This window comes from Lepisma saccharinum, chromosome 3 (assembly GCF_977018435.1).
Source record: "Lepisma saccharinum chromosome 3, izLepSacc3.1, whole genome shotgun sequence".
NCBI classification, from domain to species: Eukaryota; Metazoa; Arthropoda; class Insecta; order Zygentoma; family Lepismatidae; genus Lepisma; species Lepisma saccharinum.
Window position 1 is genome coordinate 41701003 of NC_139231.1, and position 17180 is coordinate 41718182.

At 35.0% G+C, this 17180-nt stretch overlaps 2 protein-coding genes across 3 annotated transcripts in view; one reads left to right on the top strand and one right to left on the bottom strand.

Moving 5' to 3' along the window:
• Window positions 1-12956, top strand: part of LOC145984989 (uncharacterized) — a 112645-nt gene extending 99689 nt beyond the window's left edge. Inside the window, exons 2-3 of the mRNA XM_083118470.1 lie at window positions 1040-1190; window positions 6224-12956. Of these exons, the coding sequence (XP_082974596.1) occupies window positions 1040-1190; window positions 6224-6359 (287 nt within the window). The 3' untranslated portion in view covers window positions 6360-12956. The remainder of the gene's footprint in view (window positions 1-1039; window positions 1191-6223) is intronic.
• A 1282-nt stretch (window positions 12957-14238) lies between these two features.
• Window positions 14239-17180, bottom strand: part of LOC145985753 (uncharacterized) — an 83951-nt gene continuing 81009 nt past the window's right edge. For both annotated transcript variants that reach the window (XM_083119821.1, XM_083119822.1), the window contains exon 4: window positions 14239-14887. In XM_083119821.1, coding sequence (XP_082975947.1) covers window positions 14711-14887 — 177 coding nt within the window. In that variant the 3' untranslated portion in view covers window positions 14239-14710. The remainder of the gene's footprint in view (window positions 14888-17180) is intronic.

Sequence of the window (17180 nt, forward strand, 5' to 3'; positions counted from 1 at the left end):
AATTCTCTCAGTTCGGTTGCTTTGTTAGTGTTCTTTGCAGAACAATCTACCTGAGAGACGGAAGATTTTTGCAAAATAAGATATCTTGAAGTTGATTAGGTAAATTTGAGTTTGAAATTCTTATACAATTAACAAATATTCGTAGATTAGTATATTCCATAACATTTGTGACTTGTGTTTGTAGATGTATTTCGAGTCGGAGTATGTGCAATGGCAAATGTAAACTTCACACTTTAAATTAAAAATTTTAAATGTATGTACCGTTTAATTGAATTGAATAAGAATTTTTGGATCAATTGGAATCGCACAGACCCTTTATATTGTTAATATATTTGTGTGTGTATGGGTGTGAGCGGTGAGAGGTGATAATACGTAAGGCTGAAATAGAGAATACATCTGCTCGTACCCTTGAATTTTTGGAAAGTTAGCCTTGAAAACCTGGAATTATACTTGAATTTTATCAAGGTCCTAGAGTAGCCACCATGATAACGTTTCTTGAAATTGTTTTCTCGTTGAGGACTCGTTCGATGCTACGAACCCTCAAAAACACCATATTTAACCTGCATGTGTACAGCCATGCATTACAGATTTGTGGTTGCCTCTGTGGTTCATTTTTTCTGTCGGAAAATATTGAATTTTGTACTACGGTTCAGAAACAACATTATGTCAGCAAACGCATCGGCAGTATGAAATCGCAAAATTAAACCTTTACCCTTGTCTTTGTCTGTAAATTTTGCCCAGATGTATTCCCACACCAGAGGGCAATCCTTTCTTTTATTGGTTGCACACTTTGTCCGTAGCGTGTTAAATATATATATATATATCGTTTTTCAACAGAAAATATAACTGTGGCAACCGTGAACGTGTACCGCACGGTTGCATAAGTTGTTACTTTATGTCCTCGCCACATTCAAAGTTTGCCGGTGTTGTATGGCGACATTCTGTGTGTGTGCTACAACAGATTCTATATTTGCATACTGTACATAACGTTGTTATCTTTATATCCTCTACATGATTCGACGCTTTCTTCTTCTTGCAGGTGAACGGCCATTTCCGTGCAGTTGGTCAGGGTGCGGGAAGAGGTTTGCCAGGTCGGACGAGCTAGCACGGCACACCCGCACACACACGGGGGAGAAGAATTTCATTTGTCCTGTCTGTAACAAGAAGTTTATGAGGAGCGATCACTTAAGGTAATTTCTAATTTCATTACTTTTTGTTTACAGTGATCTGTTGACCGTACTCCAGGGTCTCACCTAACCCTTGTCCGAATCTGCAACTTCTACTGTCCAACCACGGAAGACGAGACTAGCTCGAGAAAACGGCTTAAAACGCGAGAGGGGAAGTGGGGTAGAAGCACTCCTGGAACTACGGGGTTCTGGTGCGGGACACACCCAGCTACCAACAAACGTCATTGCCTTGTAATCAAGGGGTCCCGGGTTCGATACCCGGTGTAGGCACATAGTAAATCGGATCCCACTGTAGGTCTAGTCCCGATTAACATTTCTGTGCATAAAGTGGACTAAAAAGAAAAAACCAATCAAACACAATACTTAGACCTCTAAACATGCAATTCCTAACCTACAATTAGGTTAGAATGGCCAAGTTTAGAACTTTTAGCATTTAGTTTTGCCATTTGTGGAAGCTGGGTGTGCGCCACACCAGGCTCAGAACTACGCTGTGGAATTTCACTTGTATTCGTTCACTTGTTTTGTTAAACATCGCTCGCTGTGTTGTGCTGTTATTTGTGACGTCTGTTACAACTCTCAATAAGCGGTTTGCAGGTGGAACAAAGACGATTCTGCAGAACGGCATTGATGTTTGTGACCAGGAAGAAGAAAATGGTGACTTTTTGGTTCTTGTTGCTCATTCTACAAAACGAACAAGTCCCATTGCTGGCGTATCGTTGTCTGCAATAAGAAGATTCGTTGTGAACCCTTTCATAGTTCGTATATCTTTACGTATTTTGTATGCGTTGTTACTACGTCTGAAACTTCATTGGTGTTCGGCAGCAGACGATTTTCACGGAACCCTCTTCCTGCCCCAAATTCACTTGCTGCCGTCACCACTATTTTGCCACTGAACACTTCCAGCTAGCCGATAAGCATGTTGTCGACTACTTAAACACTTAAGAGTGCTAATCACGTATATATACGGAGTTCCCGAACTTCTGTAGTGTGCGGATCACGTATATATACGGAGTTGAATTCAAAATTTATTTCAACGGTCATTTGCCGTACATTTACGGAGTTAGCAATCCTGAGTAATGTTTGGACAATGTACTTCCTCATACTGCCACTAGATGCTCATAACGGTTCTGTTCGCGTCGTTGTCTGATAGCGATATGCTTGCTTCCGATGTCATATATCTTGTCAACTTTTTATTTTTAGTACATTTCATATCATTTATGATGAAACGTCCAAGGTAGCCATGTGGTTATAATGTAACATATATATCAAAATAAAGAGGAAGAATCAAACTTTTCAACAGTGTATGATACATATATTTTACATTTTTAGTTTTTGAGATATGATTTTTTAAAAAGTAGTGAAAATGGTCAGCATTCTTGGGACGGAAAGCTACTTGGAGGTCAGCACTGTAAGTTTTTAAATGTACCCTCCAAAGGACCACCCGCCGAATCCCCGCTCCGTTATAGTCCAGCACCTCCACACAGGCAAGTATCCAGGAATTATCTTTTTGGGGGTAGGGGTGGGGGGGGGGGTCTGAACACCATATTTTTAAGGGGTATAGATAGAACCTCAGAATTGTAATTTTTAAGGCCAGTGGTGGCGATTGGGTTCCAAAACGAGGGGGCAAGGAAGGTTTACTTTCTCTTGGTAGCTTAGCATTAAGAGGCAGTGTGGAGACAAAGAAATTAGCAACTATCCTCTAAATCGTCGCCACTGTTTAAGGCTGCCATTTTTATCAGAACGTGAAATCTGAACGTTTTTTACAACTCGACTCGTCTGTTTCCATACATTAACATTGTGTGCCGGAACCATCTCAGTATGGGTGTTTGTCCATTTCTTCTCATCGGGCATCAAAACATCTATTATACACGCACGGGATGGACAATCCACTCGACAACGCGAGATTCAAACTGTAGGCTGTGAACTGGATGCACACAGTTCTCGAATATTTCTCTCCGATTTGAGCCTGAACACCACTATTGTGTCTTGTTCTTCCATTTTGCAGTTCTTTTAAAAGCCGAAAATTGTTCATATTCAAGCCTAAGCACTCGCAAGTGTTAAAAAGTGTGTCACGGCAGTCTTGTCATGTATCGGCACGAGACAAAAGAAGTCTTCTCGAATACAGCTGGATCGCGAAACAATTAACACATCTAATGTTTCGTCTCCCAAAATGATCAAATGCTTACTCATTTATCTCCAATGACGTGCCCAAGTGAGGTTTTGTGGGGCCATAACCCCATTTGACCAAGTATTCCTTAAAAAAAATAAGAGAGAGAACGTCAGAGACAGGAAAAGATGGCGAAATGAGGACTGGCCGCCAAAAATAGTATGCATAACCCATCTCCCTTCAAAAAATCCTGGATATTATCCTTTAGGGTGCTGTCGCCTGCCTTTGCACTTAACCTTAACAAGGCCCTAATTTTCCATCCTTGTGTCTTGGACCTTCAAGGAAGGTTTCAGACCGAGGGGACACGCGATACATGTCGGTTGGAATGAGCCAATCAACAGCAACGTTTCGCACCGTAGGACACAAAAGGACGTACAAACCTACGTTCGACTTGCAAAATCATCAGGCAACACAATGTAAAATCGTCATCGTCAGCTCTAAGCGGCAGCTCGTGTTGACTACAGAAGTAAAATGTCTTCACAACCGATGGGAATGATCCTGAGTTTTCTTCTTTCTCCTTTATTTTCTGTGCTTGTTCATTATACAGGCAACATCTTACGATGTGACATACACAGGACATGTACTATGTATGCATTTTAGCGAAAAATCTATCCAAATGTCAAGGGTGGCTCGGTGGCTCAATTGGTAGAGCAATGGCACGGTATGCCAGAGCCCTGATTTGGGTCCTGGTAGAGCCTGCAATTTCCACCATGCAACATCTTCTTGCTTTCTCTTCTCGAAATTTGGTTTTGGGCACAACTAAATCATTAATCAAAACTTTGATTTTCAATTGATCTTTGCAGCTTATTTATTTTTTAATAAACCCCTCCAATCCCCAGTACTGCTGAAATATTCACTTTAGAGAGATATATCTTCGATCTCTTTGGCCCTCGACCCGAAACTAGCACTACACTGAGGCTCCGAAAGTTCCACTGTCGTCAATGTCTTCAGCTTTGGACCTGAACTGGAACTAGTAGTAGACTTCGTTACTTTACGGTATTTAGTCCTTTTCATTTTCGAATCACTAGATCTTATAAACAATGGACACTGACTGATCACTTGTATGAACTGTCACACATACCCCTGAAGTCTCATTAACCGATTCTATTGTACAGATCAACCAGGAAATTGAATCGGCGTATTTATATCCTCATAATATTCTAGAACATTCCACACATAAAACAATTCATTAATATTGCCAAAAACTATTCATTAATATTGCCAGTAGTTCAAGAACGTTCCTCTCGCGCTTTCCAGAGATTAAAAATTACAACGAATAGTCCTACTTGTGTCGCTACCTTTGTTGTGCAACTTCCAAATCTTGACAAGTCTTTACGTAGTGCACAACACCGAAAGCGCAAGAAAAGTTTACGTGCAATATTATAAAAAACAAGGTTATAGAACATTCTCCACCATGTCTTGATAATTATTTATCTCCTTAAATTATCGTCACACATTATTCAAGAAGACGAATAACCTAATTTTATGTAGTGTAAACTGAAAAATTTTCTGAGGGGATCTGAGCCCCCGATCCCCATCTTGGATACATGCTATTAACAATAACAAGGTTATAGAACATCCTCCGTCTTGTCTCGATAATTATTTCTCTCCTTAAATTATTGTCACATTATTCAAGAAGCCAAAAATCTAATTATATCTAGTGCAAATTTGCTTGGGGGGTCGACCCCCTCCCCTGTACCTCACCTTAGATACGTGCTATTATCAATAACAGGTTTACAGAACATTCTCCGTCTTGCCTCGATCATTATTTCTCTCCTTAAATTATCATCACATTATTTTATTTCACACCACAAGAAAAACCTCATTTTATCTAAATGTAAACCGAAAACTTTGGGGGTCTCGAGCCCCCTAAGCCCCCGGCCCCTTTGGATACGTGCCTGCCTCCACACACATATTTGGAAGGGAGAGGTGGAAAGTGCGACAAGTGCACGCTTCGACCCGCCAGCGCTACATTCGGCAGTCATGTGGGCGTGGCAACTTTCAAATTTCAGCGGCAACGTATATTCGGTAAATGACATAAAATTCAGTGATACCTGGACAGTCTATTGATAAAATTGCATTTGGAGTGCAAGGGTGACCCTTTCGGACCGCACCCAAATGTCAACCTCTCTTCACGTAGTACACCCTGCACTGCATTTTGCAGACTAACGAGGGTCTGGCGTTTGAACCCACAGCCAGTTTAATTCTCTTGTTATGTAGAACAAAAAGAAGGGAAAACATGGCCATAAGCAATTCAGAAAACTAGTAGGTCCAAAACATGCAAATGATTGAGCGCAGTTACACCCACCCAGCATCCTATAAAGTGGGTACCTGGAGGAAACTCTGGGAGGGGGGGTTGAAGGAGGCCAGGTGCATGGTGCTGATCACATTACCCCCTATACGCCTTCATGGCATGGTACAAAGCACAGGGGAGCACTTTCATTTACTTTGAAATATTTCATAATTCACGTGCATCAAAAATTTGTTATCCTTGTTGCTACTTTCTGCAAGTGTAGTAGTTGATTGATTGATTGAGATTATTTTACTTTGCGGGATATAATTAATGGTCGAATGCACATATTGTTACATTGAGGGTTTGATTTGTTACCTCAGTGCGAGCAGTAGTACATACACTAATTAAATGCTGAATGAATAGCTTGATTCCAAATTATATGTATTTCTAAAGACTGGTTGTTTTGAATATTTTTTAAGGCCTGAATTCAGATGTTAATATGAAATTATTTTTACTGTGCATTTTAAATACCCCAAAAACAGTGCTGTAAGCCTTGTATGAACCACTGGAAAATGCAGGTGTTACTGAAATTCCTACCGTAGACATATTGTTCATAATGTTTATTTTTATTTCCAGCAAACATGCCCGTCGACATCCTAACTTCGACCCATCGGTGCTGCGACAGAGAAGGCCCCCAAAGAAGGCGTCGTCTGTGAATTCTAGTGAAGGTACACCTTCAGAAGTTCTCTCAGATTCAATGCCATCGCCGTAGCAAGCAGTATGTAAGTTTGCAATCCATGACACTAAAAAAATGAAAATGTGTAGGGAAAAAAAGTAACTCACCACAGATAGCTGTGTTTTTATTTTACCTCAATTTTTTTAACACGTGTAGAGACTTCTGTAGTTCTACTTACATGTTACAGACGAATTTTTATCATTGTATGAGAGAAATATGCATATATTTCAACTTATGCAGTTTTCCCCATTGCTTGTGGAATAACTGCTTATAACTTTGATTTATTTCAAGTTTGAAAGTCCAAGAAAAGTCAGCACTAATAGTGTGGTTTAGAGTAGTGTTATTTGGTTTACTTGCAGAGAAAAAGTCATGTAAAATGTTGCTCACAGAAATGAACAGAAGAAGAATTATTCTTTCCTGATAATATATTGTCAGTTTGTGCTATTTCTTCCCCATATCGCATCTTCATAAACTTTTCAGGGGACATATACATATATATCGTACTTCAGTATGAAGGTAAACGTCACTGTTATAAACATCATATGCCATCATGTATTCTGTGTGGGTGTATATACATGTATGGAGTTTTGTGATGGTAAAAATGGACTATAGATCTCAATTGTTATATTTGAGCCAAGTATTGTAAAGGTAGCGAATTAAATCAGTTATTGGAAATCTTTTTTCAACTAAAGAGCATTTGTGATAGTATTCCAAACAGATTTTCCTGTAGTGTGTATTTCGTTGTTTTTTTTTTTTTTGTGATTGTATGTTTGTGAACTGCGTGTGAATAGCAGCACTTCAAAATATGGTATAAATGCAGGGTAAATTGTATGATCAAACAGTACCAACACACATTATAGTACAAGGCATTTTTCTTATAGTCCTTTTCAACTCTTGTGAGTTTACCAGGTAGAATTTTTGAAGGAAAAGATCATTTATAAAGAGTAAAATCCAAATGTTTTGTATGTGGTTGTGGACATTGAATTAATGTTGTATTTGCCATTTGCCAACAAATTGTTTATGGCAATCCAAATGTACCCATATCTTGATAAATCATATCTAAATGTCCATTTTCCAGATATTAGTTCACATTAACTTCATGTTGTCATTGTGTCTCAAATTCTCTTCCTCCACCCATAACTATTATTCTTGTCACAGTCTCATTATATACATATTGTGACATTTTGTATTGTGAAGGTAAATATTAGCAAAAAGAACCACCATAATTTTATAGGAACTTTCAGAATTTTTTCCATACCTATTGAGCATTTCTGAAAGACTTCCATGTAGATTCTTCATGGCACAAAGAGGAAATTACAATATATGGTGAATTTCACCAATAATTGTGTTAAATGTCTATTTTACATGAATCTCAGAGGAAATACTAAAAAATCAAGTGATTACTTAGTAAGCGCAGTGTTTTTATACATTAAAATTGTTAACAATCTTCTTATCTTTATTTTAAACTATTATAATGCTATTAGACTCTGTATTTCCTGAAAATAGGAGCAGTTAATATAATGGTCAGTTAAGTTGCACAAATGTTTGAATTAAATACCAATTTTCACTAAAGAAATTCAGTTGTGTGTTTAGGAACTTCTTAATGATTTTTTTTCATATTCGTGTGAATGTGGCACTTTTGATTTTTTTTTTTTAAATGTTAATGTAATTGAACATTATTAGCATGCTTTAATTCCACTATGTTTAGTTAAGCTAACCAGGACTAGACTTACAATTTAAAAATGGTATCTGAACCAGTGTGGTGTACCTCCACCAGGGGTCAGACCCTAAGTTTAATTTATGTTGACATGTGAGTGCTGAATTAATGGATATCTTCTGCATGTATCTTTTAAATCTAAATGTAATGTAATTCCCTCCCACCTGAATACTGAACAAAATAACTAAATTAACAATAAACATTATAATTGCATTTCAATGGTAAATTATCATTGTTGATGTAACCTGTTGGGTAACAGCTGCTTGAGGGCCAGTGGAGATATCGTCCAACCAGTTACGGGTTGATGTGTGGTCAGCACGACGAACCTCCAGTCTTTGTAGGTTTTCTGTGATCATTTTACGCTTATCCTTCGTGGCTCCCCAATTTCCTCACGATGGTGGGTGACCACTGGTGTCCCATGCATAGGCAGAAATCTCAGGAGAAAAGTTGTTACGCTCCCGCCTCCCCTCCCTTCCCCCTTCAGGAGACTCAAACCTGTGTGCATCTTAGAGCTGGAGCCCAAAGCTTTGGCCTTAGGCTACACGGCCATGGTGTGAGACTCATTGTTGATATCTCCAGCAGAAATGACCTCTCTGTTGTAGTAGCAGTAACGTCGTCACCTTATAATCAAGGAGTCCCTGGTTTGATACCTGGTGGAGGCACATAGTGGTTCGTATCCTACTTTAAACTGTGGGTCTGGTTCCAGTTAACCTTTCTGCGCATAAAGTGGACTTGAAAACAAACTCAAATATCAGGTAGAACATAAGTTACATGAAGCTTACAATGTGAGGCATTAAAAAATATCTGAGATACATGTAGAATACCCAAGCAATAAATGTCAAGTATAGTATGTTGTACTGTAGAGGTGAAGTAGAAAGTCATACCCACTTCCTTTCACCTGACATTTCACTCAGTGCCTTGTAACGAGTGGGCCCAAAGATAGGACTTCTTTATAGCACTAGGATCCTGGTTTTCTTTGACGTTCCAGAATGGTGAGTCCAGGTGTCCAATACACTTTGTTTACATGATTGAGCAGCAACCAAAAAAAATGTAATATTTGCTTCTGGTCCACTTCTGTGTTAGAGTAATTTTACATGGATCCTTTATTTCATTTTTGGAATAGACAATCGAATAATGACAATAGCTTGAAATATAATTGATTATCTTTTTTGTTACTTAAAAGTGTATTCTATCAAATCAGGCAGAAATCAGTAGTAGCACAATATCAGAGTTGGGGAAATTATCCAAGAAAAGTATTATTATTATTGTTATTATTATTATTATTATTTTACTTTCTGCAGAGGCATCTCGTGAATGCATGCTGTGCATGCGTAAATTGTGGGGAAAAAGGACAGCCTGCTCTGCGACGACATTCATGAACATTTCTAATTCTAATTTCTTCATATAGGAGAAGTATTTATTTTATACGAGAGCGCTCAACTAAGCTTATATTACATTTCTTGGATCTGAAGTGACGCATGCGTCAATTGTGGGAAAAGAATTATTACTTTTTCATTTCAGATCCAAGAAATGTAATATAAGCTTAGTTCAGCGCTCTCGTGTAAAATAATACTTCTCCTATATGAAGACATTAGAATGTAGAAACGCTCATGAATGTCATCGCAGAGCAAGCTGTTCTTTCTCCCACAATTGACACAGGCACAGCATGTGTTCACGAGACGCCTCTGACTTTGTGTTGTTTTAACTTGACTGTGAAAGTAGCATGATACTTTGTCATATAATAAACTTGTAGATCAAAATTAGAATTTTCAATGTTCAGCATGAATGAAACTTTTCCTAAGCCACTTCATATAAGATAAAAATATTAAGTTCCTTCTCTACTGTGTCTTTCCAAGGACCTAAAATTGCAATTGACACTTTAATTTGTAAACTTAACCTGCAATATATTATTTCTGTCAGACAATAAAGTGAGCCAGAAGCATTTAGAAACACTGGACGGATATCATATATGAGTGGTATTTTAACATGTAAAAATAACATTTTTCTTATATCATGCATAATGTCACTTCTCTGAATCAAATTCGAGTCACAATCTGCCTTTTCCTCTATCGCCTGAATATTTACATAAAAAGCTTTTAAGGTAAAGACTTTTCATATAGATACATATATATATATTATTATTATAGGATATATATATATATATATAAAGTAAATGACTGATGGTAATGTAGAGCTTTTAGAAATATTTTGTAGACTCTTTGGCTATAGATTGTAGCCTGGAACTTCCCTTTACGAATTCATAGACCAATTGTGTATATATGTCTGTAATTTTTTCTCCATGAAACATTCGCTACAAAGAAGATTGCAATAAGGATTGCAGAGAATAATGTTCGACCGTTCGTTAGTGGGTGTTTCCAGCATTATTTTACATTTTTAAGTTTGTTATGTTCAATACTGCGTAAGAAATTATTTTTATCTCTGCTGAATATGCAAAGATCTGGTAGTAATCACATTCTGAAAACAAATTAAATTTAATGTTTTCAACAAAAATTCATGAAGGTGTTTTTTTTTTTTGCATTCAGCCAAATTATTTTGATTCATATCAGATTAGTATATACTTTATAATTGTATTGGCATTTATTGTCTACAAAAAATCAATATTCTCTGTACAAATGCATTTTTCGATAATTATCGTTCTTCATATACATGCATACCTTTATTATAATTTTCCCTGAAAGCAATGTATATTCTACCACTTGGAGGACATATGCAAAAAGGCAATTTTTGTATTGTGAGGTACATATATACAAAATTCATTTTTAAAAGAACTGAAGTGTATATTATGGAAGAATACAGTATATTATGGAAGAATACAGAAGAGGACATTTGTTTGTTAGTTTGTATGTACTATTGTGAAGGAAGTTGTAGAAAAGTAAAGTTTGTGAATATGACAGTTGGCAACCTTGCTTGTAGGTTCTCATAACTAGATTTCTCAGGGTATAGCTCAAACATCACATTTCACTATCCACCAAGGACGGCTGTTGTTTGTTACTCTTCCATTTTTCCGATTTCTCTTCATGAGTCATCATATAACAATAATAATATACTTAGAAATATATATATACACACATATACTTGTATGAATATTATACCTGACCCTGAATGTATGTATTTGCATGTGTGCGTGTGTCTGTGTGTGTGTGTGTGTGTGTGTGCACATATTTTACATGTATGTGAAGTTAGAATGTTGTGCATATGAAATTAGGGACATGTGCTCATAAATTAATGTTTCAAATGTGATGAAGCAATTTATAAGTACCTTCATAAATGTTCGTTCATACAATAAGCAAGTTATTCCAATATCAAAATAATTACTGAATTTTATTATACAATATCCAATAAAGCTTTCGTAGATACAAGAATAACTATTAGGCAGTTGATTGTATAAAAGAGAAAAGTTTTCTTTTTGTGTATTGTTTAATTTTATAGAAGTATATTCAACAATCTTGCTCTTTGGTATTTGAAAAATATAGTATTATAATTAATAATTATGATATGCAATATCTCCACTGTATTATTAACAGAATAATTATTGTACCAATAGTAAGCAGAGAAATAAATTAGATTTGTAAAATTCTTTGAAAAACTTGCAGATAAAATGTTCAACTTTAAAAACATACTATAGCTCAATATTTTCCATCTAGCAAAAGAGTATTTTCCTCAGCAATTGAAAATGTGAAATTCCTGTACATAGGAAGAATTTAAATTATTTTCTTCATAACATGTAAATGTGTTCAATTAAATATGGTCAATAATAAGTTATATTTTGTTACAATTTACAGCAACACTGAAAAAGTAGCTTTTGTATAAATTATGTCCCCCACCTCTCTCCTAGAAGTATTTCTTTGCTCAATGTTACCAGTGTTAGTATTTATTATTTTGGCATTTCTAATTGGCATGACAGCATAATTGATAAGTATGTACTTGTGCTCAATCTTGGTGTGAAGCCCATAAACTATAGACAGTGAACTAAATAACAAGGAGCAGTTTTAGTAACATAATGTATGTTACACCAGTAGGCTCAATTTTGCTGAAGACTTTTTTTAAAATCATATGATGATGTCTAAAAGTAACTGAGTGTTTGACTAAAGGTACTTGTTGCTGATTTTATTAATTAATTTGTGGATTGTGTTATTACCTAAATGAACTATTGTTTTTTAAATGTGGAAATAACATCCAATTTTAAAAATTTAGGCATAACATATGAATGTGTTCATGTTATCTATTTTTATAAAAAAATATCTTTCAAATTGTTTTAAAATAGATTAAAAGAGGCCTGTCAGAATTTTCTTTCAGCATTATATGCAACTAATAACATCTTATTTATATTACATTAATTGACTCATTTATATATACAATGTCAAAAATTGTAACTTTTTAATTTATGGTTTGCCTAAGCTTTGGCGTGAATATCTCCATTACTACTACTTTTTGAAATATGAATATAATTCAAAAGTCATTGTGTTTCCAAAACTTGCTTCTGGTTATTTTTAAGTATCACCAAAGTTTTGTGTAGACAGTGCACACTTGTATGTAATTTTTTCGTATATTTTACGAATCAACCTAATTTATACTGCCCACAAAATGAACCTGTACTTGTGTATTATTTCAGGAATTAATATGAATATTTCATTCAAGTTAATTTGGTAAAAGAAAGTAACACATATGTATATCTTCACAGTCAGATTTTAGTCATAACACTTGTTCTCTGACTTTAGAGACCTTAGTGTATTATAATTATTACACTTGTATAGTGAAACTTGTTCATGTTCAAGTTAACATGGCAAGCAAAGTACTTAAATTGTACATATATATATCCTTGTATGTAATGTATTCCTGCATGATAATGTAAAGTGGTACAAATAAACTTGTATATTTATGGATATTTTAAGAATAAAGGGTATTCTATTGGACTTAAGTGGGTTTTCTTGTCCTCTCTTTTTATAAAGTGTTTTGTGCATAATGTTCAATCACTGCATGCCTATTGTTAAGCTTCCATTGTTCACCAAACAACAAAGGGGCATTCCACAAAAAGTGGTCCTACTCCATGTAAATAACAAAATGAATCAATCTGAAAATTATTGTAATTGCATTAAGGTTTAAATGTTTATGAATGCACATAATTCGCATATTTCACCAGCATAAATTACTAGCATATGTAGCCTTCACAGCAAATGAAGTCAAATTATGTTACATTTTAAAGCAGACAACACATTTTCGTTAATGCCTTTCATGCATTCAGGCTATATCATTATATTCAAGTTTTTCTTTCTTTATTTGTTAGCAGACACTACAAAGTACTTTATAATTGTATAAAATCAGATGAGTATGAATATTTGAATCCAATCTCATGTGTAGCACCTTACATTTTATGTGTAAAATGTCACACACGTAATGCTAGAATGCCCCAAAAATAATTTAGGCATCTTCACATGCTTTAAAAGAAGAAAGAAATAATTTCTAGAATTCCAGTACCTACACCATGTCTTTTGCATTAGTTTCTCATTAGCTTTATGCACTCATTAATTTGCAATTATTTGTTTCAAGTCCACATATAGTAGTTTTCTATTCCATGTGACTGCCTTTTTATCGTATGATGTCCAACCTATATATTCTTGGTGCAGGTTAGATTTCTAAAGGATTTGACATGGGTTTTCCATTTTTATTTGCTGGATTATATATATGTGGCCTAATTTCCTTGTTCGAAATTTCAAAATCTTACCCTTCTTTTTAAATTCCATGAGCAACAGTCATTTCCAAGCCGACGATTTTTCATTGTACAAACCAGAAGCAGCACATCGGGCCTTCCCGATGATGTATTGGTAACGTCATCACCTTATAATCAAGGGGTTTCTGGTTCAGTATCCGGTAGAGCCACATAGTGGTTCAGGTCCTACTTTAAATGATAGGTCCAGTCCCAATTAACTTTTCTGTGCATCAAGTGGACTTATAAATTAACTCAATCAATAACTGGCACATCAAATCCTATTGGTACTGTTATAAGTGCAACAAGGGCTTTTCTAGTAGAAAAGATTGAACTCAGATTTTGTAATTTCTCAATTAACATAAACATAAATAATGTGTACATAAGAATGATTGTTAACCTGGATATCTTTCTGAAATGAACTCCGGTACATCTATGTTTTCAAAATTATTTTTTTGCACAAGCATGGCACATAACATTTTGAAATTAAGTAGTCAGATATTAATATTTTACTGAAGTTCAATTTTACAGTACAGAGTTTACCACCACTTTGTTTATTGTATTAGTCATTTGCACACAACTATATTTTACTTTTAAAAATCTACAAAAGCTGTAAACAATTTTTGAAGCCTAAAATTCTTACAACTCAACCCATTCTACAGGAACGAGATAAGTACATGAAGCCTTTTATTTCATGTTAATTAACATGTTACAATATGAATGTTATTTTTACTTTTGCTACCACTTGAATTGATCACACTAAAATTGAATGTACATGTTCTTAATACAGAAAAATATATCAAAAGTTTTATTTATTGTTGAAATAGACCATGCACAGAAACTAAAGCAAGTTTGAAAATATCTTATAACCTCGAATGTTACATGTAAATATGTGTGATATTACTGCCTTAGATATCCAAACACAAGTAGTGAAAGTAGATGTTGCTAGTACTTGCTTGTGTGCGGTTCATCTAGTACTTCATCTAATGGCTTGGTAAAAAAAGATGTCCGTTTGAAAGACTGGCGAGTGGCAGGAGAAACTGTCACACCTTGAATCTGGTCTCTGTTTTGCTCCCAGAAAGTATATGGTGTGTCAGAATATAATGGATAAGGTGCATATTGCTGAAAAAGACAACAATGAATGAATTTCTTATTTTTTGAAGAGTAAAGAACGCAAAAGAAGAGATAGCTACAGTTTGCAATAAGCCAAACTGATGGATTCACATACGATCATACGTAAAAGTCACAAGCTGTGAAACAACTAAAACTGATGTAGAATTTTCACGTTACCCTAACCAGCATAGTTATTTTACCTGTGCAAAACTATAGTTTCATGTACACTTTTTCCAAGTACCATTTTTTTTTTTTTTTTTTTTGCTTAATATGCATTGAAAATAATGTAACAATAACATGGAAAAGTAGACCTATTTAATTTGTAATGAAGCAATAACTGGTTTCTCATAATTTGCCGATGTGATTCTCATTAAATTTTATGTTAATATATTTTTAAAACTTATGTCGCTTCTCTACCTATATAAATTAATCGTGACGACGAGGATGAATGGTGAATTGATCAAATAGGAATGAAGGAACAAATGCAACACGAGGTCAGTAGCCTGCAAGGGTTTGAATCTTGGATCCATGGTTTCCTAGTATGCCAAGCTAATCACTCTTCTATTGCAGGTTTTCTTCGTTTTATGACAAGATATCATTAAATGAGATGAATTATGGTTGTGTGGAAAGAATGCGAAGTCCAATGAATTTTAGATGAAGGCTAAAACAAGTAAATTCTTCTATACATTCACATTTTAGGTTCAAGTTCTTTGAAATTTGAAAACATTTCTACTTACTTTCAACGCATAAACAAGTAAATTGAACCATAATTAAAAATGTAAATTTGCCTTCAGAAAATATTACTATTAAAACTAGGGATGTGACGAAGCTGAAAATTCACCCATGCCGATGTACTCGCCGATAATTTTTGGTACCGATACCGATGCCGATATTTAACCAATTCCGATACATAAGGTTATTAAACAGAAATTGGATGTTATTTTCAGCATGACAAAAATAAATTTGCTATGTAAATTTCGATTGCATATCATATGTATATACATATATATTCTCAAGAGATGCGAATGTACATTTGCATCTACAAAAGGTGGTTATGTGAACCTATAAGAAGAACATGGATTCTCAAGAGATTTAACATTAGTACACAAGCAGCTCTTTGAAATGCAAAATGAATTCCTGTTCTTATTGTTGGAAATTTACTGCTGTCAGATTCAACTTCAGAAACACGAGTTTTGGAAGCACTTCAGGAAGTAACCTACTTCTCTTATCGCAAATCTGTTCAGAAACGCTGAACACTCAATCACTGAATACTGATGCAGCAGGTATACCCAAGTATTTTCTCAGCACTTGCTTCAGGTTTGAATACTCACTTCTGAATTTCCAATACAACAGCAGATCCTGGATCAGCAATGTACTGTTTTATTTCCGATTTTGAGTTAGGTTGATCCTCTGAATGAGAGTTTGCAATAATTTTATTACAAAAACTCTACAATAATGATGAATCATAACCTAATTTTCAATAAATCTTACAAGACTAGAATATAAAACTTGTTAGAAGGTAAAACTCTAGTATAATCTGTACCGGTTTAAATATCGGATTTTTGCCGATTCCGATACCGATGCCAATATGTCAAATTCGGCCGATTGTCATACATCTGTAATCGGCTTCGGCACATCCCTAATTAAAACAGCACAGCTGGTTCAAACCTAGTCTTAAATAGTACCATGATTGTATTTGGTATTGTTTTTAGAAGTTAGATAATTTAATGTCAATAATCATACTGTTTCGTATTTCTTCCTTACTTACTCATTCTGATAAACATATATTCTATTACTTCATTTGACTGAGGTTTTCACATTTATAGGCATGGGTAAATAATAATAATCATAACTGTTGTTGTTATGTGATTGCTGGTTTCAATTTTGAATACAAAAACGTTAAAGAAGGAAGAACCTTCACTCTTTCAGCACATTTTTTCCCCAATCTAACACTACAGTATGGTGAGGTAGCCCAGATCTTGAACTCTGCACACGCCACTTTATATATATATATATATATATATATATATATATATATATATATATATATATATATATATATATATAAACACACACACACACACTGTAAACACCTTTAAAAATAAATATCGCTACAAAAAAATAACTAATCTTGTAGATATAGGAGACAGCTCAATTGTATATTTTAGATCAGAGGTCAATGTTGTCTTGATTTATGAGCATGTTTTTAAAGTAATGCTAATAATACCAGTTATTGCATTTCTAGCCATCCTAAACTTGATACTGATCGCATGAATTTTTATTGCAATATAAATTATAGGCA